This window comes from Paecilomyces variotii, assembly GCF_004022145.1.
Source record: "Paecilomyces variotii strain CBS 101075 chromosome Unknown C8Q69scaffold_2, whole genome shotgun sequence".
NCBI classification, from domain to species: domain Eukaryota; kingdom Fungi; phylum Ascomycota; class Eurotiomycetes; order Eurotiales; family Thermoascaceae; genus Paecilomyces; species Paecilomyces variotii.
Window position 1 is genome coordinate 351648 of NW_021167141.1, and position 21633 is coordinate 373280.

The following is a 21633-nucleotide window of genomic DNA, read 5'->3' on the forward strand; positions in this document are numbered from 1 at the left end:
CGAGCGCCGTAGTTAACGATATATCGCATACAAAATATGGAGTATCTGATAGATTGCCTTTTATGCTACTATTTAGCGCCTCCCTCCGATTAGTCCTTCATAAAGGTAATTTTAGATGATCTGGTATGATCTGGTGATTCTATATTAGTGACATTTCTAAGCAGGCTGAAGCTGTCAAACTGATTAGAGGTTTGATTATTCTAATAGGTACTGTACCTAGGTACCTACCTACAGTACCTACCTACCTAGGTAGTATAAGGTGATGGTATAGAGGCCTGTGACCTTCCTACGGCAAAGGATTGCGGCGTAGGTCTGCCCATTATATTCATAGTAATGCATACGAAACTGATGAATTAACCTGTAACTAACTGGTTCACTACTCCGATCAGTCAATATGGGAGCCTTTTTAGCTGTTGATTATCTCTTACCACGCCTAGCTATCGCAAATGAAGGCCATTATTTGGCTAAATTCCCGCTGTATATGTACAGATGGTTATATGACCTAGTTCGGCATCCCTACTTTAAAGCACTCATAGATAGTCTATGGCGGAATCCCTACCCTATTGCATGCTTCTCTTGTTCGGATATCTCGAGGGCAACCACGTATCGGACGAGGGGGCCATATGACATTTGTCAGTCTTCGTATCATTGCAAAATCGCGCTCTTCCACTGCTTGGTCCATAGCTGCTTGTTGAGGAACATCCAATTCGGGGCACTTTATGACAGTGCCGTTGTCGATAAGGAAGTGAGCCATTTCATAGTTCCCACTGCCCGCAGCAGAGAGCAACGCGCCGCCGCCTCCAGCACGAGCTGGATCCGCACCGTACTCGAAAAGCAGACTGACCATTGTCATTCTTTGACCTTTTATGTCCTGATTTAGAGAAGAATCAGTTCCAGCAGCGAGAGCAAGAGGGCCCTTTCTGTCACTATTCACGAGATTTGGATTCGCCCCTGCCGCCAGAAGGAGCTTTAGCGTTGACACTCTCCTGTACCATGCCGCCGTATCCAGAGCAGTGGCGCTAAGATCGTGGAAGATCCCACCGTGATGTATGGAATTAACGTCGGCGCCACTGGCTATAAGCATACGCGCAATCTCCTCATTTCCAGAGCATTCCGAATAAGACATTAGTGTTCGAGAAATTTCCTGATGTATGATGCCGTGCGAGAAGGGATCTCGATTCTCTCCGTCCTGCAACAGCAGCTTGACTATCTCTGAATGTTCCTGCCGTGCAGCGCAGCAGATAATGGACATATCCTTGGATTTGTACCACGGATTCACGCCTTGGTCTAGTAGTAACCTCACCATATCAATTCTGTTCGCTGATACTGCTAGCCGCAGCATCTTATCGTAGTTCGAATCTGTCAGCCTGGTGCTCATTCCCTCGTCTAGTAAGATCTTGACAATACTGGTGCAACCGTTGGATGCTGCTTTGTAGATCGGGTGACTCTCATTCGGCCCATGCATTGCGTCCCATAATGCCTCACAATAAATATCAGCGCCCGCTCTGAGCAAGTTCTGTAAGGTCCTCGATTGGCCATATCGCGCTGCCCACGTTAAGGCGGGTGCTGGCTCATAACGTCGCACATGATACCGATAGAGAAAGGAATTCAACAAAGAATAAAGTGCGCGATTTGCTTGAGCTAGAGCATTAATGGTTGACTGTGAATCTGAGGTCTCTGCGATTATCAGGATAATCTCAGTGGGCAGTGTGGAGAAATGCATTGTCAAAGTTTCAGATGGTGTTAGAGAAACGGTACTGCAGAGGTAAGGTTGAGGTGTTAGGAGAAGACAGTTGGTCGGTGAGGAAATAACACAATCCTGGGGCGGAAGGAATCATAATATAATATCGAGTTGCCTGCGGAGGTCCAGACAAGGGCTGCTGAGCGGGGCTGTCAATCTGGGAGCCCGGCTTTGGTGCCCTTCGTTGCTTCGAATCCTCTTTGTTCTCCTGTCTTTGTTCTTTTGTGTCACCATCCGTTCTATGCTTGGTGCTGGTTGTTGCCGATTTATCTTGCCAGGTGGAGGCCAGCAGGGTCATACGGAACATCCTCTTCTGAGAAGCAAGAAAAAAAGAAGCCTTCTTGATTCTGGCCTCAATGCAGGATGCATTCGGAGTTTTTCCATCGCCTTTGTTGAGGACACCCAGCTTTTCGTCGAGGGACTATCACTGCCCATGAGGGCATCAACTTCTCCCTGTAGCAATGAACAGTTTAACTCGGACTTATCAATCAACTACTGTGCTATCGAGTCTTTCCTCGTAAGAGTGTTATCCCATGTTATGATAATACATACAGTTTGTGGTCGTATGCTGAACTAAGCTTCGGCCAGTACTTGTATCGGCGGAGACAGAAGACAAAAGATACATATGGTAGGTCAAGTAACTAACTACCTAGAAGGCTAACTAACCGGGAGTTCTACCCAAGAAATACGCCGTTAACTTTTCCTTGGGTGATTTCAAATCAAGACCGATCTACTAGTTAAGCATTGTCGTCAAACGTTGGATGGGTCTTGGCACCTTCCATCGCGCCAGTTACACTGGGATAGATATAAAGCTGCATGCAGTTATTTGATCAGCAGTGTATAATCTCATTTTGAATCTGGAATTTTATCCCCAGGTACGTACCGCCGTTTAAGAAAGCAAAAGTATCTAAGGGAGTATTGATTAGAGCCGAAGGTCTATACTCTATATAGCTTTGGACTTACCAGAGTTCTTCAGTGCTTTGTGCTGAGTTCTCGGGTCCTGAGCCAGCTGATAGATGTTCTCGAAGCCATAGGCTCCCTGCCCGGTATAGCCAAGTGCTGGGTCGTCTAATGTTACCTCGTCCTCTTTGAAACCATTACATATGATGATCAGCATAAGTTACCAATTTTCTGGCGGATACGGGCATCCCTGCTGCAGTTCTGAATGTAGAACAAGAAAGTGGTCTTACCCATCACCCATTGTGCGAATAATGATTCACTGTGTGTGAACTCATGGATGAGAGTCAACTCCGGCGTTTTTATATCAATGTTCTGCAGATAAAGGCCCAACATTTGACTGACATGTAGACCCTTATAATCATCAATATGTTCTGTCCAGCGAGGCCAGGCCCTAGCGCAGATGGTAAAAACATCCGTTATACGGTTGCGTGTTGTTACCATTAAAGCTTGCCAATTTGGATTTGCATCACATTTCCCAGCCTCTGCTGTTTGAATGCCAGGTACCACGGCACTCTTATAAATATCTGAACAGAGTGAAGGAAGGGCTTAGCACGTTGCAAAATTCTTGGAAGGGGATTGTATCTGGGGAACATACATTTCTGTCTGCCGTATTCATCCTTAGCTAGAGCCCCAGTATTGGTTAATGCCGGCAGACCATTTGATACCAAATGGTCGTCATTGCAGAAGATACTAATACTAAATGTATCTTCATACATGGCCCTATACAATTCTCTCGCATACCCTGAATAAAGAAACAAGTTATAGAGCAACTCCATTAGAAAATTGCTGCAATTCTGGAATATAATCAATGACAACTCACACAAGACTCTCTCAATTTTAGGGCGAACCGTCGCGATACTCTGCTGGTCTGTCTCATCAAATATTCCGTACAAGGCCATGAATATATCCAGTTTTGCCCTATCACCGGGAGAAAGATGTCTTCTCTGTGTACCAAGGTTATCCCGAACGGTTTGAATGCTATCTATGGTGTTGATGAGCTAGGAAAGGTTCCCCGGACAAGTCAGCTTCACGGAAAATTTCAAATAGAACAGACGCGAGGAAAAGGGAAAAAAAGAAAAAAATCACAAACCATGGTTTCTGCGGTATCGACTGCCCTCTGAATATCAAGCAAGTGCCCATGGCAACTCACCGCATCGTATAGAAGCTTTGTCCTCGTCCGTTGTGCAAGTGCAATAGGCCAAAGGTGGATAAATGACATGACCCAAAAAAGGTTCCATAGAATGATAATTCCCTTATATTTGGAGACCATCGTGCAAAGTCTATAGCTCGATAAATTTTGGAAGACACAAATGTGGAAGAGGCGACACAGAAGAACGAGGATGACATGAGAATTCAGCGCAATCTACATATTAGGAATATATGGCATAATATATGAAAAAAGCATGGAACCGATGACTAAATCCGTCATGATCGATGCGCTGAGACATACAAAGAGCCTGAGCACTGCCTCCACCACCATGTAAGCGCATTTCCCTAATGAAGACTGACTCCGTAGATCTATATAGAGGTTTAACAAGGTGGCTGGTGCTGATTATTCTGTGCCCTTTGTGCAGATTACCAGCGTAATTTCCTCACATCAACGACAAAGCAGTTACCCGGCGACAAAATACTATCCAGGGATACTCTGTTATACATAGTACGCGGTTAGTTGTAGGTCACACCTATTTGTAGGCTTGCACGAGGGGAGTCGAGAATTGACTGGAGGAAGCTGGTAGACCGTATCTTTATTTCCGTAGATCTCACTCTTATTCTTCCCTCTCCAGTTCTGAATATTTAATTAACTGGTGCCACCGAGCGAGTCTCTTCCCTCGTCCTGAATTTGGACACACAAGGCATTTCTTACTCGCATATCTCATTGCAGCTCTGAAATTCGATCGGGAATGATGGCTTTCTCTCTCATATACTAGTTATCGCTTGCCAGGAAACGTCTGATGTTACTGCTTCTCCCTTTTTGAGCTGATGAGAATACCGGCTGAGAAGATCAAAGACGACAGATCATACTACCGTGATAACTCTCTTCGCACGGGACCGCCCACACAAGAAGCAAGTCGCAAAGGAGGGGAATATACTGCTGGGGACTGAATCTTCACCAGTTCATGCTAGCAGATACATCGGATCATCATTTTCTTGTTCCAAGTCTATTGCATATATAGAGCAAGATGAAAAGACACCTACTTGGAGGGCTCTTTCTGGGTTCTTTGGGGGTAATATCACTCTGCGCACAAAATGGTGGCAGTGGCACCTGTTCCTCGAAATCAAAGTGCGTTAGTGGTTGTTGTAGCACCAGTGGCTACTGTGGGTTTGGCCCGGATTTCTGCGGCGATGGTGTATGCGTGTCGACTTGCAATGCAGTGGCGGAATGTGGGCGTACGTATCACTCTCCCAAATTGAATGCATAGTATAGATGTAGTATTGACTCAACATAGCATATGCGGCTGTCGCGAACACGACCTGCCCTTTGAACGTCTGCTGCTCAAAATATGGGTAAGGAATACATTCAGATTTTTCCGATGATCATTGGAGATGCTAATTCTCTGATATTTGGCAGATTTTGTGGTACGAGTGAAGACTTTTGTGGTGGCGGATGCCAGAGCAACTGCGAGCCTGTGCCTGAGCCGTATGTCATCTTAACTTCTACGACTTGATAATGCAGTACTAATAGTAACATTCAGTTCCTGCTCTGGGGAATCAAGCAGCGCCGTGTATATCGGTTACTATGAAGCTTGGAATTACCAGCACCTGTGCGATAAGTTACTTCCATCGGACATCGACGTTAGGCCATGGACAGTGAGCATTATTCCTATTTACTGCTACCCGCATCATCAAGCTGACGAGAAAATAGCACTTGTACTACGCGTTTGCTGGAATCGACAGTAAAACATTTGAGATCAAAACAATGTATCCCAATGATGAGAAAAACATGGCTGATTTTGTAGCGCTGAAAAAGAAAAGGTCCACTCTCAAGACCTATATCTCCGTAGGCGGGTGGGATCTCGGAGGACAGATCTTCTCTGATATGGTTCGTTCTTCCGGTAACCGTTCTAAATTCATCAAATCAGCAATTAGCTTTATGAAAAAGCATGGGTTTGATGGAATTGACATCGACTGGGAATATCCTGCTGCATCTGATCGTGGTGAGTGACAGTCTACCTTCTACGATTATGTTTTGATGTTGACCTGGAGACTTGTGGTGTTAGGCGGCAATAGCGCGGACACGAAAAACTATGTTTCCTTCCTCAAAGAACTCAAGGAAGCGTGTGGTAAAACATATGGCATTACAGCCACGCTACCATCTTCCTACTGTGAGTGAATAGGGAGACCCCGTGTTGAAAATGGCTCACAAGAGATAGGGTACCTTCAGGGCTTCGATGTTACTTCCATGGCCGACTACGTGGATTATTTCAACTTTATGTCCTATGATATCCATGGCACGTGGGATGGAGATAGCAAATACACGTCTTCCGTGGTCAACCCGCATACGAATCTTACAGGTAAGCCTTCTTCATCGAATCTTGTGCGTGCGTAACAAACTGATTCGGTTTCTAGAAATCACCCAAGGCCTGGACTTACTATGGAGAAGCAAGATTGATCCTAGAAAGGTTCTCTTGGGGCTAGGCTTATACGGTCGTTCTTTTACGCTGAACAATACCAACTGCAACACTCCTGGATGCCATTTTGATAAGTCTGCATACGGCGCTGGCGGAGGTGCGCCTGGGCAGTGTACTCAGACCAGTGGGATACTCTCCGACTATGAAATAAACCGCATTCTGGAGGATTATGAACCTGCGATCAAATATGACGAAACAGCGGGCGTGAACTGGATTACCTGGAATGACAACCAGTGGTATGCATATTTGCATTCCCTGTTTTTCCTAATCGCGTTTCTAACACTTCTTGTATAGGGTGTCATTTGATAATGCAAAGACGCTAAAGCAAAAGGCGGACTTTGCCAATGGTAAATGCCTTGGTGGACTCTTCAGCTGGGCATTGGATCTAGGTGGCCCCGGATCATTGGGGAATCCCAACGACTTGGATTCTGTCGATACATCAATGGATGGGGCCAACCCCGAAGGAGGCAGTGATGGGACCGGTGATTTCCTCGTGGGCCAGGAAATCTTTGGTCCCCACGATAACACTGTCACCGGTATTGGCCCTATAAACGTGATCTTTCCCCCGAGTACTCTGAAGAGTCCTACGACTCTCCACCCGGGACCATTCATCACTCCCTTGGAAATTGCTTTCCCTAAGACCACAACAATCACTACAGATGGGTCTGTCACAGTCACGACTACGATCACGCGGATAATCGAGACAACTACAATTCCGCTCTCCCCGATTACCGTAGGGGTTATTCCATGGTGGAACTGGAATATCACAACCCACAACCAGACTGGCGGGTCGACAGTCCTATTCCCTAGCATTGAAATTGGGCCAATTGTGATTTCGGACGACTTCCAGGCTCTGAACATCAGCACAGCCTCTTATACCACCACGTCTAACCGGACAATTCTCGTTCCTCCGTGGCCGTGGTCCACCACGCCGTTGTCAACGACTGTTCCCGTTGGACCAACGGTGCACTTTACTCAAGGTTCACCTCCCGGTCCTAAATGCACGGCAGGATGTGGTAAGAAATGTACTACATTTTGCGACAGCCCTTGCATGAACGACTGCGATGTGGGTGGCGGTAAATCAAGTGGCTTTGCTGACCCTTCGGACCCTGATCCGCCCCATAAACACAAATGTGGCGGGCCTGACTGTAAGAATGGCAAATGTACCGGTCCATTATGTGCCAGTTTTGGATGCACTGGCACCGATTGTAACCAAGACACAGGCGCGTGTCTTGGGAAACGTTGCGAAGAGACAGGTTGCATAGGAGATGGCTGCAAGAAGGGATCTTGTCATTCAAAGTCCTGTCGGAAGGTGGGATGCTCTGGCCGTGACTGTTCCCCTAATGGAAGCTGTTTTGGATTGAGCTGTATCTCCATAGGATGCATCGGTGTCCTCTGCAACAAGGCCGATGGGACATGCAGTGGACCTGATTGCCATAAAGTCTCGTGCTCTGGACCCAACTGCCAAAACGGATTGTGCAAAGGGAAAGGCTGTACAAACGGGGACAGAGAATGTCAAGAAGAGGAAGTCGGTATCTGTACTGAATTCGTATATAGCGCTCCGGATACTGTCAGGTCGACGTCTACCACCAAGACTTCTACCAGTTGCGATACGATCACGGCCTGCTCTGTCACGGCCACCACTACTACCACAACTATCACGGACGATCCACACGCTTCTGACCCATTCGTAGCTTACATGGAGGACACAAACACGGCTCTCATGGCTTCAGTGGCGAGTCAAATCGATGCCGCTTTCAGATCGGCGGAAGCTTCATGGACTACAACAACAACCAGTAGCACCTCGAAGACCACAAGCTCGGAAACCACGAGCTCGGAAACCTCAACATCAACTGGGCCTTCTGCTACCTCGTTAAGTAATACATCACCGGAAGAGGTCAGCTATACGTGCTCCGGTATGTCCGGAGAGTGCAAGGTATTCTTGCATCTCCGCCAATTCTGCGATGAAGCCAAGAGCTATATAAGAGGGACCGAAGTATACGGGTAGGTACAACACGGCTTTTTATTTCCCCAGCTGTTATCCCCTGCTTTTTCGTGGCATTTCTCCCTAAAAGCGTTGCATGATGCTAATGGTCCTCGAAATGAAATAGAACAACCAAGGCCAATAGCAATACGGGCGAATGCTATACCGACGGGAAGAACGCAGGCTTTGGCTGTGGAGTCTTCGTGAGTGGTGACGGCTGCCAATTACTAGGCACTACGATGCAAGCGTGAGTCTACCTATCCAGTCTGTTACCGTAGCTATGACATTCAGGCGATGCTAATCAATGAGACGCAGTGCCTATGATCACCTCATGGATAAGACTGGAGGAAACTGTGGCAAATGTGGCCAAGTGACCTTCTCAAACGGATGTAAGATGCGAGTCGACTATGTTAGTGGCTGCCAAACGGAGAACAATGGCCCAGCGCAGTTTGTCCCATCAAATGACAGCAGTGCGACTACGGCCATGAGCCCTGCCACTCTAGCTTCCTCCCAGTCCTCGTTGGCAGAGATTCCCTGGTCAGTGGCTACATCAGGGTAGTTTCGAACTACACAGACTAATATGGCATTTCTCGTTCGTTTATACATTACCGTGAACAGATTTACCCTCATCTTCGCTGCTGTTGCAGGCACTGGGACCTTGGGAACCCCAGCTTTGACTCCCACCATTGGAGGATTCTGCCACGTAAAATGGTGAAGGGATGATAGTTATAGATCATAGTATATAAGTTAGTTTACCTCACATAGAAACAGTGATGGAGTGACAGGGGCTGGGAAAGTCATGCTGCATAGAAACCCCTTTTTCTTTTCTTTTTTCTTTCTCCTTCTATTATGTACATGACTAGTCCTCTTTATCCCGAGCCAGATCCTATATCGAATACTGTTCGATTCCACCCGTCATATCCCACAGATCGTTGGCCACTTGCTTGGTATATTGCAAGGCGATCTCTTTGTCCCTATTTCTTTTCTAACCAAGTCTAGCTTATGTACTGTACAAAGGGTCACTTCCATTGTCTGAAGTCTTAGGATAACTATAAATAACACTTCACGCCCGACCAATTCTCTGAGACCTTTCGTGTCTTTATTCCTTTCCCTGGTCTATCTTCTGCAGTCTACCCTTGGACGATGAAACTTCTACCAGTTCCCGCACTCGATGCAATGGTAATGACCATGGTCGTGCTACTGAGCCTCTCTGCCCAAGTCCAAGCCGATCCTAACCAGCGTCTCCCTAAACGAATGGAGACCCATCACCTTTCTCTCTCCCACAAATCTCTCCCCATCGTGCCCGCTTTTCCAGGTCCAGAGACCCAAAACCTGAGCAGCATCACCAGCGACCACAGACACACAATCTACAGCCACAATTGGGCCGGTGTCGCACTTCTCAACTCCGCGCTCCCGTCTACCCCAATTCTCACCTCCGTTGCCGCAACCATCACCGTTCCGATCCCTACCTCCTCAGCTACAAACGTCCAGGCCGCCTCTTCCTGGGTAGGAATCGACGGCTTCGTCAATACAGCTGCTATCCTTCAGACAGGCATTGACATAGTCGCCTTTCAAGGCGAAGAAGCCAGATACAAAGCCTGGTACGAATGGTATCCCGATCCAGCCATCCATCTTGATCTCGCGATAGAGGCAGGAGACGTGATCATTATGGCCGTCTATTCTACGTCAGCCTTGACAGGAGTGACGATTATACAGAATGAAAGTACTGGACAGAGCACGACGGTGACAGTCAGTGCGCCGCACTCGACGGCGACATTGACAGGTCAGTCCGTGGAGTGGATCGTGGAGGATTATCAGAGCGGAGGGTCGAGAGTGTCGTTCTTGGATTTTGGAACGGTCAACTTTACTGGAACTGTGGCGAGGGCGATAGGAAACCAGACATTTGGGGCTGGGGGAGATGGGGCTGTAATAGTAGACATGATCATGGATAATGGCTCGATTGTTGCAGAGGCGAACATCGTTGGTTCGTCAGGGGTTGCGGTTACACATAGTTGAGAAAGCAAAGAGATCACTGTAGATGATTTGGCAGGTTCATTTGATCGACTAGGATCTAGATCTAGTTTCTTTGTACTTACGTTGAGGGGATAAAAATCGGCTTACTATGTGTATACCATACAGCTCATATCGTATCTCGAGCCACGCTGGAGAGGCAATCGACGCCACCCGCGCCACAGACCGACCGACTCGATCTCCACGCGAGAAGCACATCGGCCAGCTAATTTAATTTTAGCGTCAAGGCTGATCATTCTAACTTCTCTTTCTCCAGCCATCTCGGCATCGGCCCCGTCCCATCTGGCATCCGACTCACGCGCGGCTCTCCAACACTCCCCCGACGTGCGCTTTTCCCTTTGCCCTCCTCGATCCGTCGTTGTGAAAAGCTCAGCATCAACAGCTGTCTCCAGCAGCAACACCACAACTCTCGTCCCAACTCCCCCGTCACCTTTCTCCCGCTCAGTAGCGTCCCGTTATTGTGGTCGCGTTCCCTGGCGAATTTTAAGTCGAGCCTTTTCGTCTCTAATTTTTCCTTGCCGCCATGGGTATCCCGTAAGTTGATCCGTTCCGCTTCGCTTTGTATGGCGCTTGCTCGTGTGTTCGCGTCGCCTCAGCGCCAGACGATAGATATGCCACGCGCCGTAACAGGATCCCAACGCTGACCGCCATGCAGGATGTATCGCGAACCCTCGCCCTCAGAGGCCAGAGCCTGCGGGAAAGGCGACCCCTCCGCGACCGCACGCTCTGCGATCCGGAGACAAGCCACCACCCGTCGCTCATCGCGCAGCAGCATTCGTCCGTTGAGCGGTGCAACCTTTCGCTCGAATCTACCCCGTCAGTTGAGCGAAGAGATCAATCGTGAAATCGAGCGCCGTCACACGCGATCGCCAGCGTTGGGCCTAACCCAGGGTGAAGACGCTCTCCTCGAACTCACGGGCGGCTCAATCGTGTCGGATTCCACAAGACGGGAGGCAGGTCAGAGGATTCTGAGAGACGCGCTACGCCACGGCCATCCCGGACGACGTCTGAGGATCCCTCGAGAGTCGACGCTACGCTTCGAGGTCCCCAGTCCGCTCTGGGCCATGGGTGAACTCTCGAACCGTTCCCCATCGGGAGAAGAGTCTGCAAATAATCGCAATTCGGAGCACCCCCTGTTCACCCCACGGTTCGCTCCTGCTTTTGCGTATCACAGCACAATCTCATCCCAGCCACATCCAGATATATCGGCTCTGTTGCACGCTCCAGGACTGGGTGGATCTGACGATTCGGCTGCTAGTATGCCGTTGTTGCGCCGGGTCGGCCACCGCTCTGTGAATGGAGCAAACTCACAGGATCCGCACCGTAGGAGCATCATCGATGGCCTTGGAGATCGTGAACGCAGTTTCAGCCCGGATGACGATCAGGAGCACGATGCGTGGGAGACACTGCTGACCACCATCACGCCCGACGTACAGCTACCGAGTGCTGATTCTTCTTTCACTTCTGCTGCGGCTTCTGCTTCTACGGGGGCGTCAAGAAACACGACAAACACTTCGACCAACTCCTCTCACACATTGCCGTCGTCTCTGGACTCCTCCGCAGCGATGCACATGATCCTGGATCCTTACCCAGAACTCCTGAACCCATGCGACTGGCCAAGCTCTGATTCTGATACTGAGGCGGAGCCAGACTTGAGCTCACGACCATCGACGACTCGCTACCGTAGGCATCGGCTGCTAGACTCGCTCCGTCGTCCTGCCGGCGTAGGCTCGACTCAAGACAGCCAGCCTCCGATTCCTGCCGTTGCCTTCTCATTCTCTCAGGAGACCGCCGACCCCGATCTGCAACAGATGCAAGCCATGCTAAACCGTCTTGTGAATAGGGAAGACATCCCAGACGATTGGTGGGCTGCAGCTGGACTGTCACGCACCATGGGCCGCAGGCTCGGCGCTGGTGATGAGCTTCCGCGCACAGATATCCCTGATGGACCTCTCTAGAACGATAGGTCCAGGTCATGGATGCTTTAGAAACGACTTGTTTTTCATTATTATTATTATTATTCCTTTTTGAGAGTTTTTTTGAGACAGCGGGTTTCTTAGACAAGGGGTCTACATAACCGGGGGTGTTGGCGTTTCATTTGAGCGGGTTCTGTCTGTTGTTTGTCTGATTTATTCCCTGCTCTTTCCTTCCTGGCTTGAACTTTCTGTGTTGGGAGAAGATAACTCGGAACGTCCATGGCTTCGGGGAAAGATGCTGAGCATCTGAACCTCCCCCGAGAGCACGTCACGTGAACATATGATTCGGGAATATGGAGTGTTGTGTACGATTTGTGGCGAACGGTTTTCTTCTGGTTGAAGTGAAGTCCAACAAAAAAGGGGGATCATACGTGCCATTCTCATTTCATGCTTGCCCTGCTGTTCGACGTGTTCGCGGCTGGACATGCCTTGTTGCGACTTGGGGCGGAGTCGAGATGTAATTTGGTTTCTTTCTTTTTCTTTTCTACTCTCGTTGATCCACTTACACCTAGAGTATGTGGTTCACGTCCTGTGTTCATACTTGGCCCCATTCTACCATTGTATTATCCGCCTTCTATTTTTCTACGGCCAATAGTCCCGGACGGGATGTCGATGAATGAATTTGATTCTGCCGCGGATCTATTTATTGGGCGGTTCATATTGGATTTGAGGGGTGTAAAAGACAGATACTGGTTATGGTATTCCAAGTTACCAGGGGTAATGTCTCATTTCATTTCAATGCGCTTAATTTCCCGAATAGTAATCTAGCGCTATAGGTAAATAAGAACAAAAAGTAGAGTAAGAAGTGCATCAAGTGCGTGACACCACCGAAGATCAGTTGAATCCAGAAGTTCCAGTGCTAGTCCATGTATTGTTGGATGAGAGTACGTCCGGGTGAACTGGAGTAATATGGGGTGAGACTGGAGGGTGTGGACACGCGCCGACTGCTGGGTCGCAACTCGGGATATTGTACAGTACCATATGCGCTACAATACTCTATCATATGCGATGGATTGGGAGACAACATGGTATACTATGCGTGGAGAAGACGACTGTGATAGTAGTTACTAGCTTATCCATTTCGTGATAATAATAATCAAGACGGCCAACGTCATGGCCTAACTGGATGGCAGTGCTCCGTGCAGCCCCACTCCGCCCCGCGTATTCCGCATTCTTCATTTATTCCCCGCGCTGCTGGCCGATTGTTAAATACACAATTCTCCTGGACGTTATCTTTTATTTGCTTATTTGCTTGTTTCCTTTTTCCTGTTTCCGGTACAATTCGATTGTTTTTTTTTTCATATTAGCCTTTTCTGAAAGGAACGTGTGCACACATTGTGCTGTCCTATCAGCCAAGTCGCAGTTCTGCCGATCCCGTCTGCTTCTGAGTTGTCCTCCGAACAGACAACTCGACATGGACGAGCAAGTAAATAGATTGGTTGAAAAGACATGGGGTAAGTTCGATGCATGTATTGCTCTTTTTTATTGCAACTTAAAGAGTGAATGAGTGATGCTCTGCAGGAGTAGTCGTCCGGATCCCAATTAGTGGAAGTCCTCAATGACTTATTAATCGTTGATATTGGATAGGGAAGGTACTGTCTACACCACAAAATGCTCGGTTGATGATTGCTATCAGTGGCATTCCCGGATCAGGGAAGACTTCGCTCGCCCGCGCCATGGCCGAACGGATCAATCAGCTATACAAGAAAGAACACCCGGAACTACCCCCAATAGCTCTCGCCGTCCCGATGGACGGTTATCATCTGACACGCGCACAGTTGGCTCAAATGCCAGATCCGGAGTTTGCTGCTGCCCGGCGAGGTGCAGCCTTCACGTTTGACCCGGAGAAATTCCTGAAACTCGTAAAGTCGCTACGAGAAGAAGTGACTCCTGAGACCCCCACTGTCTATGCTCCCAGTTTCGATCATGCGGTCAAGGATCCTGTCGAGGATGACATTGCTATCCCTCCGACGTCCCGGGTCATCTTCTTTGAGGGGAACTACTTGAGCTTAGATAAAGAACCCTGGAACACAGCTGCCAAGCTGATGGACGAACTCTGGTTCGTGGAGGTAGATTTTGAGACAGCACGGAAGAGATTGATTCGTCGCCATGTCGCAGCCGGCATAGCCAAAGATGAAGCCGACGCGGACAAGCGAGCAAGAGAAAACGATCTGGTGAACGGGCGAGAGATTGTGGATAACAGGATGAATGTCCAGGAGATTATCTTCAGCAATGATGACCGAGCTTGGGACCCATGATGGCCTAAGGTTATCTTATCGGGTCTGACATAGCTTTATGACGGACCATTATTTAATGTAGCCTCCTGACCTATAGAATGGACATGATGTACAGTACATCCTTGTTTGACAGCGTTCCAGCAACAGGAGGCTACTATGTTGTGCAGGATGTCACGTGACAAGAATGAAAAGAATATTGATGTCAAGTAGTTAGTTAACTATACTTTGAATATTATATAATTCATATGGAAGCATGAAACCTATTTCTTTACAGATCGATTCAGTCTCATGGCAGTTTTGGTGTCGAACAGAATCAGAATTGGAGAAAAGTCCATACCTAGCTGATGCCAAGGTCTTGGCACAATTCCAGTAGTATATTCACGAATCACCACCGGGTCAGGGGCCATTCAGTCCGTTCCTGGGTCAAGATGCCAAGCCAACGGTCGTTTAAGTCCGGGGATCTACTGAATCGCCAGGACCCTTGGGGGCGCGGCGTTGAAACACGCTTTAATCTCGTACTCTTGAACCTGAGAGCTCCTTTCTTCACCCTTGCAGAACCACCTTCCTTTACGATACTGCTCACATTCGTTTGAACCACAGTCACTCTTTTTTCATACAGTCGTTTAACCTTCTCCCGCCCGGTCCTTGATCTGTTTCGGTATCGCCTACATTCCTGCGCGTTGCACTGAACCTCTGGTTATCGAACTTATCACTTCTCTTCGAGTCAAATCAGCCTACAGCGCAGCTATTATCACCATGTTCGCCTCCAAGTCGACCCTGTTCTTTTCCTTCCTGGCTCTCTGCAACTTTGTTGCTGCGGAGACGCCTGGCTGTTTGCTGTCTGCTGTCGGGTATGTTGTGCTTCAATGAATCCAACGGCGCGCGCCGTGGTCACAGTATGGGGATCTGACAGTCTACATAGCAATCAGTCCGACCCTTCTGATCTGGCCAGCCTCTGCGGACCCCAATCTGGAAAGCTCCAGACCCTGATCACCAAAAAGTGCGACGATACTGCCCAAGTCGCGATGCAGGCTTATTCTAGCATTTGCTCTTCCGCGGGACACAAAGTCGGTATGTATAACGTTGATTTATATCAGTTGTTGTCGCGTATACATTTGCATGGGATGGTTTCGTATTAATGCCTGCTGTGTCTTCAGTCATCACTTCCTCCAAGGCCGAGTCTACGACCGAATCTAAGACCGCTTCTGCATCTGGCACCGGAGCCGCTAGCACTGGCTTTGTTACGAAGACTTCCAGTGCCACCGCTACTGGCTCTTCCACCTCTCAGTCTGGCTCCAGCTCTACTTCCTCCAGCTCTACTTCTTCCGGCACTTCCTCGTCTGGTTCTAGCTCTCCCGTGGCCAGTGGTGCGGCGTCCGCTAGCGAAGTTGGCTCTGCCGCTTCCTTCGCGGCTGCTGTCTTCCTTGGCTTCGCTGCTATGCTGTAAATTCAGTTGCCCCTTATGGTGCCTCTATTTTTCAGATATATGGAGAGATTTGTGAACACAATGGATGTCTGATGTTGCGACTCCGTCCGATAGCATGTGAGATGTGGATATCTCTTTTATCTTCACGGCTGTCTCTAGTACAAGAGACAAAGCGCGCGGAAGATGTTTCATAGATTCTCCAACGACAGACACTGTACAGACTTGGCTAGTAAAGAGCTGATCATCCCTTCAATTCTTCATCATAACTGCCAGCTTCGGGGGCGATAAACGAAGCTCGAATACAGCGAATAAGAAGAGCGTGTCCCGACAACAGTCGAAGAGAAAGCTTTTGCACAGCTGTATTGTCCATTACGTTATCTAAGTTCCGAATCTACTGAACAAGTAAAGTAACTTCTCCAAAGCATATCGGATTACAACCCTGGGTCATTTCTATCAGCCGCTACTCCATGGTTTGGGACTGTATGTCTACTTAATTCCACTTTGCTGCCTTGGGCAGACGGCTTCAGAGCTCCTTGATAGCCGCAATTGCAGATTGGCAGATTAGCCAGATGAACCGGCCAGTAATGCGTTAATAGCAACCGCTTCAGACTACTTCCGTCATCCACATCTACTGGGATTCTCACTTCTACCTCAAAAAAAGATGATCCGTGAACTCGAGGTATCGGGGTCGACGAGATCATTCTGTTTGCAGAAGTATTTGTTACAGTGGCAGAGGCAGTGCTCGGGTGCTTAGAAGTGAGCTAGCAAGAGTATACTATCTCGAGGAGACATTTAGCTTCCATTTTTGCTTCCGCACTCGAAGATTGGACACATTCACGTTGGTTGCTATCTTATCAATCAGACGGTCTCTGATCTGTTGAACTAGTACTACAATTGAAGGCGACTAGACACCGAGATCGGACTGTATCAGGGTGTGGATGATGTCAAGTAATAACAATAAACCCACTGTTCTGCCTAGGTCCAAACCTAGCAAAATTCCAGCTCCTTTCGCTTTGCCGGAAATCCGCGATCAGCTTATTCAAGCTTCGGAGGATTGTTTTGGTAGATTAATCAGCATTTGCACGCGTTGAACCAACAGTGTTGTGGCAACCAGCAACATCACGTGAGCGACGTGACCCATCGCTGCTGATGAAATCCATTTAGCACCAAACACGAAAATCGCGTCCCTCTACCCAGACACGCGTCTGGTCCCCGGGGAGACATCAAATAACTTCCTGTCCTGCCCCTCGCTGTCTTCCTTCTTCCTTGTCTTCTCTCCCAACCTTCTCTTCCTTTCCCTATCCAAGGGTTCTTCTTGTGCTCTCGTCTTAACACTGTTCCGTCATTTACTGGTCCTTTGCCACTTGACGGATCGAAGTTAAGATACCCTTTTGGATTCTCTCTAATACCACCTCGTCGTCTCGAGATATATAAGACGTCAAGATGTTCGTCTACAAGAGAGGTTAGTATTCCCTCAGGTCCTAAGCTCACTCTCAGAAGAGGGGCTCTTCCCTGTGAATGAATTCCATCGTTCATCGTCACTGCTACTCCTCACCAAAATTGTTGCTAACTTTGATCGGGCGAATAGATGGGCGCAAGGAGCGTGTACAATTCGATAAGATCACGGCCCGTGTGTCAAGGCTCTGTTACGGTCTCGACCCGGAGCACGTCGATGCTGCTGCTATCACCCAGAAGGTCATTTCTGGTGTCTACCAGGGTGTGACCACTGTTGAGCTGGATAACTTGGTAGGACCTTTCCGGCCGTCCATTGCCTAGAGGAAGCATGCTAATTTCGTTTTCTTTCTGCGTAGGCTGCTGAAACCGCCGCTTATATGACCGTCACACACCCAGACTATGCTATCCTCGCTGCGCGTATAGCCGTGTCCAACCTCCACAAGCAGACCAAGAAGCAGTTCTCTCTGGTCATCCAGGACCTTTACCACTATGTCAACCCGAAGAATAATAAGCCGGCGCCGATGATATCGAAAGAAACGTATGAAATCATTATGAAGCATGCGGATGAATTGAACTCCGCTATTGTCTATGACCGTGATTTCAACTACCAATACTTCGGATTCAAGACTCTGGAACGATCGTATCTGCTCCGCATCAATGGAAAGGTTGCTGAGCGTCCTCAGCACATGATTATGCGTGTTGCGGTCGGAATCCACGGTGATGACCTCGAGAAGGTTATCGAGACCTACAATCTGATGTCCCAGAAATACTTCACTCACGCCTCGCCGACTCTGTTCAATGCCGGTACTCCTCAGCCGCAGCTGGCCTCCTGCTTCCTTATCGATATGAAGGAGGACAGCATTGAGGGTATCTATGACACCTTGAAGACTTGTGCCATGATCTCCAAGACTGCGGGTGGTATTGGTCTCAACGTCCACCGTATCCGTGCTACAGGTTCTTACATCGGTGGTACTAACGGAACTTCCAACGGGCTTGTCCCTATGCTTCGAGTGTTCAACAACACTGCAAGATACGTTGACCAGGGCGGAAACAAGCGCCCTGGTGCTTTCGCTATCTACCTGGAGCCCTGGCACTCCGACATCTTTGAGTTCTTGGACCTTCGCAAGAACCACGGTAAGGAAGAGGTCAGAGCACGTGACCTCTTCTATGCCCTCTGGACTCCCGATCTCTTCATGAAGCGTGTTGAGTCTAACGGTGACTGGACCCTATTCTGCCCGAACGAGGCTCCCGGTCTTTCTGATGTCTATGGCGATGAGTTTGAGGCTCTGTACCACAAGTAGGTTCCATCTGTTCCTTCGGTAATCTCGGATCGACGCTGACTTCTACAACAGGTATGAGCAGGAAGGCAGAGGTCGTCGCACCATCAAGGCTCAGAAGCTCTGGTATGCCATTCTCGAGGCCCAGACTGAGACCGGTAACCCCTTCATGCTGTACAAGGATGCGTGCAACAAGAAGAGCAACCAGAAGAACCTGGGTACTATCCGCAGCTCTAACCTCTGCACTGAGATCATCGAGTACACTGCCCCCGATGAGGTCGCCGTTTGCAACTTGGCCTCTCTTGCTCTGCCCACTTTCGTTGATGCTGCTCGTGGCGAGTACGACTTTGGCAGACTCCACGAAGTCACCCAGGTTGTGGTTCGCAACCTGAACAAGATTATCGACATCAACTACTACCCCGTTCCTGAGGCCAAGAAGAGCAACTTGCGCCACCGCCCCATTGCCGTTGGTGTTAACGGTCTTGCTGATGCCTTCCTGGCTCTCCGTCTGCCGTTCGACTCTCCGGAGGCCAAGCAGCTCAACATCCAGATCTTTGAGACCATCTACCACGGTGCTTTGACTGCATCCGTCGAACTTGCCAAGGAGCAGGGCACATACTCCTCTTATGAAGGCTCTCCCATCTCTCAGGGCATCCTTCAGTACGACATGTGGGACAAGACCCCTACTGACCTTTGGGACTGGAGTTCACTGAAGGCGGAGATTGCCAAGCATGGTGTCCGCAACAGCTTGCTCGTTGCTCCCATGCCCACGGCCAGTACCAGTCAGATCCTGGGCTTCAACGAATGCTTTGAACCATACACTTCGAACATCTACTCTCGTCGCGTCCTTGCGGGAGAGTTCCAGGTCGTTAACCCTTGGTTGCTGAAGGATCTCGTCGACCTCGGCTTGTGGTCTGACAACATGAAGAACCGCATCATTGCCGAGGGAGGTTCCGTCCAGAACATCCCCAACATTCCTGCCGACATCAAGGCTCTGTACAAGACTGTGTGGGAAATCTCTCAGCGTACCATCCTTCAGATGGCTGCAGACCGTGGCGCGTACATTGACCAGTCTCAGTCCCTTAACATCCACATGAGGGAGCCTACTATGGGCAAGATCACCAGTATGCACTTCGCTGGATGGAAGATGGGTCTGAAGACCGGCATGTACTACCTTCGCACTATGGCTGCTTCTGCTCCTATCCAGTTCACCGTCGACCAGGAACAGCTTAAGGTTGCCGACACTAATGTTGCACGGACCAACAACATCAAGAGGCGGCCTGGTGCTGGGTCCTCCGGTTCCTACTCGGCGGTCCCACGTCCGATGTATGATCAGAAGCAGCCAAACACCCCTGCTCCAGCTGTGAATGGCAGTTCGGAGCCCCTCCCGCCCTTCTCCCAGCAGTCCAGTGTCCGTGACAGCCCGCGTACCATTGCTGCTGAGCCAGCATCTTCTCCCGACCACGACGAGGAGCTGCCAGCACCTGCAGTGAACGGCAAGAGCAGCCAGGAAGAAGATGGGGACGAGAGCCAAGAGCGCGAGAATGACATCTACTCCCAGAAGGTCCTCCAGTGCAGCATTGAGAACAAGGAGGCTTGCATTATGTGCAGCGGCTAAACAGGAAATATATCATCCTATCTTGGTCGTTTGCCTTCTTGGGCGCGTTGCTTTGCTGGGTTTTGGATCTGCATGTTGACGAATTTGATGGTTTACTGGTTTTCTTTCCCTGTTTGTCACCGATGTTATGAACTGCAAAAATTTCCCCACGTATATGCCCCGACATCCTGTCAGAGTCTTGCATTATGTATGTATCTTATGGTAGTTATGGTGTCATGGTTTTCCTAGAATATAATTCAGAAGTTCTACATTAGCCAATGACCGGCGCTCCGCCAGTATCTCGTAGAGTTGATTTTTGTAACTACGTACTTGTTGTAGGCGCTGAACCATCGGCTCCGTCGATCCCTGTCATGCATGACATTCCGGCTGTGCAGCCATCGTCCCTGAACGGACAGCATATCAATTCTGAGTCTTTCTGACTCAAAAGTCTTGCATTCGTCATCTACAGCTAGGCAACCGAACTGTCAATACTATCTTGACATCCGCAAGGCTGGAGATTATATCAGCAGTAAATTTTAGTTATCGGCATCCCATGATCCAACAAACTACAGACGACGAAGGGCGGGTATCGTGTCAGCAGCACCAATCGCCCCTCTTCTTTTCACCTGCGAGTTGCGTCAGTGGATCTTAGGGCTGAACCAGCTGGAGGTTCAGAAGCAAGTGCCAACTAGGTAGGTACCTAGTGGTAACTAAGACCCTGACATTTAGTGCTTACGCGATTCGGTGAGGACCCTGCATTTGGATCATCTCATGCGAATTGCAGACGTCGTCAATTTATTCTTCACCGTCTGTCATAATATCATAGTCAGATATAATTGGTATAAAATCTACGAATGCCTTTCTGTTTGACGGAGACCCTGGATATGATTTCGCAAAAGGCGGTCCATCGGGAAGGAGATATACCACAGGGGAGATACTCGGCACAACTACTCCATAGGTGCCAGACTAAAACTGTGACAAGTCGTTATCGGCCAACAGTTCTCAAATAATGCACGTTGGTTATCTGCTCACCGGCATAAGCGCTTGTAGCGAGGGGCGCGCCACCTTAGCTGGACTTTGAGCCTCCGATGCTGGGATATCGCGCGGCTGGGGATGAGGGGATTCGCTGTCAATCAGGTTATTTTAGCCGGACAGGTGATGCCTAGGTATCGATGAGGCTATAATGTAGATAGCAGAAGATTGACTACGCTGTCGACACACCCTGGCTATCGAGGTATTCCAAATTGTCTCGATTCTCCAGCTTGATTGGAGCGCGTGATACAACCCTAAGACGAGGCTGATCATGATAACGATAGCTGA

The 21633-nt window shown here is 49.0% G+C and overlaps 8 protein-coding genes across 8 annotated transcripts; 6 read left to right on the top strand and 2 right to left on the bottom strand.

Annotated features, from left to right (window-relative positions):
- Positions 1-45: 45 nt before the first annotated feature.
- C8Q69DRAFT_455227 (ankyrin repeat-containing domain protein) lies at positions 46-1870 on the bottom strand. The gene is made up of 2 exons (XM_028629757.1): positions 165-1870; positions 46-105 (listed from the first exon to the last, which is right to left on the bottom strand). Exon 1 carries the CDS (start codon positions 1721-1723, stop codon positions 542-544), a length of 1182 nt encoding a protein of 393 aa, XP_028487024.1. The 5' UTR covers positions 1724-1870; the 3' UTR covers positions 46-105; positions 165-541.
- A 661-nt stretch (positions 1871-2531) lies between these two features.
- C8Q69DRAFT_441578 (hypothetical protein) lies at positions 2532-4181 on the bottom strand (the record flags this gene model as incomplete). The annotated part of the gene is made up of 9 exons (XM_028628761.1): positions 2532-2536; positions 2625-2648; positions 2705-2827; positions 2932-3225; positions 3297-3443; positions 3522-3683; positions 3792-3816; positions 3852-4064; positions 4152-4181. 9 exons carry the CDS (start codon positions 4179-4181, stop codon positions 2532-2534), a joined length of 1023 nt encoding a protein of 340 aa, XP_028487025.1.
- Positions 4182-4948: 767 nt separating this feature from the next.
- Positions 4949-9072, top strand: C8Q69DRAFT_495754 (hypothetical protein; the record flags this gene model as incomplete). The annotated part of the gene is made up of 11 exons (XM_028632241.1): positions 4949-4982; positions 5149-5206; positions 5271-5339; positions 5395-5509; positions 5565-5856; positions 5920-6024; positions 6073-6213; positions 6269-6566; positions 6625-8334; positions 8442-8561; positions 8630-9072. The coding sequence occupies 11 exons, from the start codon at positions 4949-4951 to the stop codon at positions 8871-8873; spliced, it is 3186 nt and encodes a 1061-aa protein (XP_028487026.1). The 3' UTR covers positions 8874-9072.
- On the top strand, positions 9062-10452 carry C8Q69DRAFT_455236 (putative aspergillopepsin). The gene has a single exon (XM_028629758.1). The coding sequence runs from the start codon at positions 9458-9460 to the stop codon at positions 10328-10330; it is 873 nt and encodes a 290-aa protein (XP_028487027.1). The 5' UTR covers positions 9062-9457; the 3' UTR covers positions 10331-10452.
- A 254-nt stretch (positions 10453-10706) lies between these two features.
- Positions 10707-12506, top strand: C8Q69DRAFT_134060 (hypothetical protein). Its single transcript, XM_028625337.1, has 2 exons — positions 10707-10879; positions 11001-12506. Exons 1-2 carry the CDS (start codon positions 10869-10871, stop codon positions 12301-12303), a joined length of 1314 nt encoding a protein of 437 aa, XP_028487028.1. The 5' UTR covers positions 10707-10868; the 3' UTR covers positions 12304-12506.
- Positions 12507-13752: 1246 nt separating this feature from the next.
- On the top strand, positions 13753-14815 carry C8Q69DRAFT_455244 (putative panthothenate kinase). The gene is made up of 2 exons (XM_028629759.1): positions 13753-13775; positions 13830-14815. The coding sequence occupies exon 2, from the start codon at positions 13944-13946 to the stop codon at positions 14577-14579; it is 636 nt and encodes a 211-aa protein (XP_028487029.1). The 5' UTR covers positions 13753-13775; positions 13830-13943; the 3' UTR covers positions 14580-14815.
- A 418-nt stretch (positions 14816-15233) lies between these two features.
- C8Q69DRAFT_134111 (hypothetical protein) lies at positions 15234-16210 on the top strand. The gene is made up of 3 exons (XM_028625339.1): positions 15234-15409; positions 15481-15629; positions 15716-16210. Exons 1-3 carry the CDS (start codon positions 15315-15317, stop codon positions 16003-16005), a joined length of 534 nt encoding a protein of 177 aa, XP_028487030.1. The 5' UTR covers positions 15234-15314; the 3' UTR covers positions 16006-16210.
- A 970-nt stretch (positions 16211-17180) lies between these two features.
- C8Q69DRAFT_455247 (putative ribonucleotide reductase large subunit RNR1) lies at positions 17181-20590 on the top strand. The gene is made up of 4 exons (XM_028629760.1): positions 17181-17446; positions 17573-17730; positions 17796-18736; positions 18792-20590. Exons 1-4 carry the CDS (start codon positions 17428-17430, stop codon positions 20332-20334), a joined length of 2661 nt encoding a protein of 886 aa, XP_028487031.1. The 5' UTR covers positions 17181-17427; the 3' UTR covers positions 20335-20590.
- Positions 20591-21633: the final 1043 nt, after the last annotated feature.

Coding starts and splice junctions, on each gene's coding strand:
- C8Q69DRAFT_455227 (XM_028629757.1), bottom strand. CDS start 1,723: ATGCATTTCTCCACACTGCCCACTGAGATTATCCTGATAATCGCAGAG.
- C8Q69DRAFT_455236 (XM_028629758.1), top strand. CDS start 9,458: ATGAAACTTCTACCAGTTCCCGCACTCGATGCAATGGTAATGACCATG.
- C8Q69DRAFT_455244 (XM_028629759.1), top strand. CDS start 13,944: ATGATTGCTATCAGTGGCATTCCCGGATCAGGGAAGACTTCGCTCGCC.
- C8Q69DRAFT_134111 (XM_028625339.1), top strand. CDS start 15,315: ATGTTCGCCTCCAAGTCGACCCTGTTCTTTTCCTTCCTGGCTCTCTGC. Junction 15,410..15,480: donor TGTTTGCTGTCTGCTGTCGG/GTATGTTGTGCT, acceptor CAGTCTACATAG/CAATCAGTCCGACCCTTCTG. Junction 15,630..15,715: donor TTCCGCGGGACACAAAGTCG/GTATGTATAACG, acceptor CTGTGTCTTCAG/TCATCACTTCCTCCAAGGCC.
- C8Q69DRAFT_455247 (XM_028629760.1), top strand. Junction 17,731..17,795: donor CTGTTGAGCTGGATAACTTG/GTAGGACCTTTC, acceptor CTTTCTGCGTAG/GCTGCTGAAACCGCCGCTTA. Junction 18,737..18,791: donor TTTGAGGCTCTGTACCACAA/GTAGGTTCCATC, acceptor CTTCTACAACAG/GTATGAGCAGGAAGGCAGAG.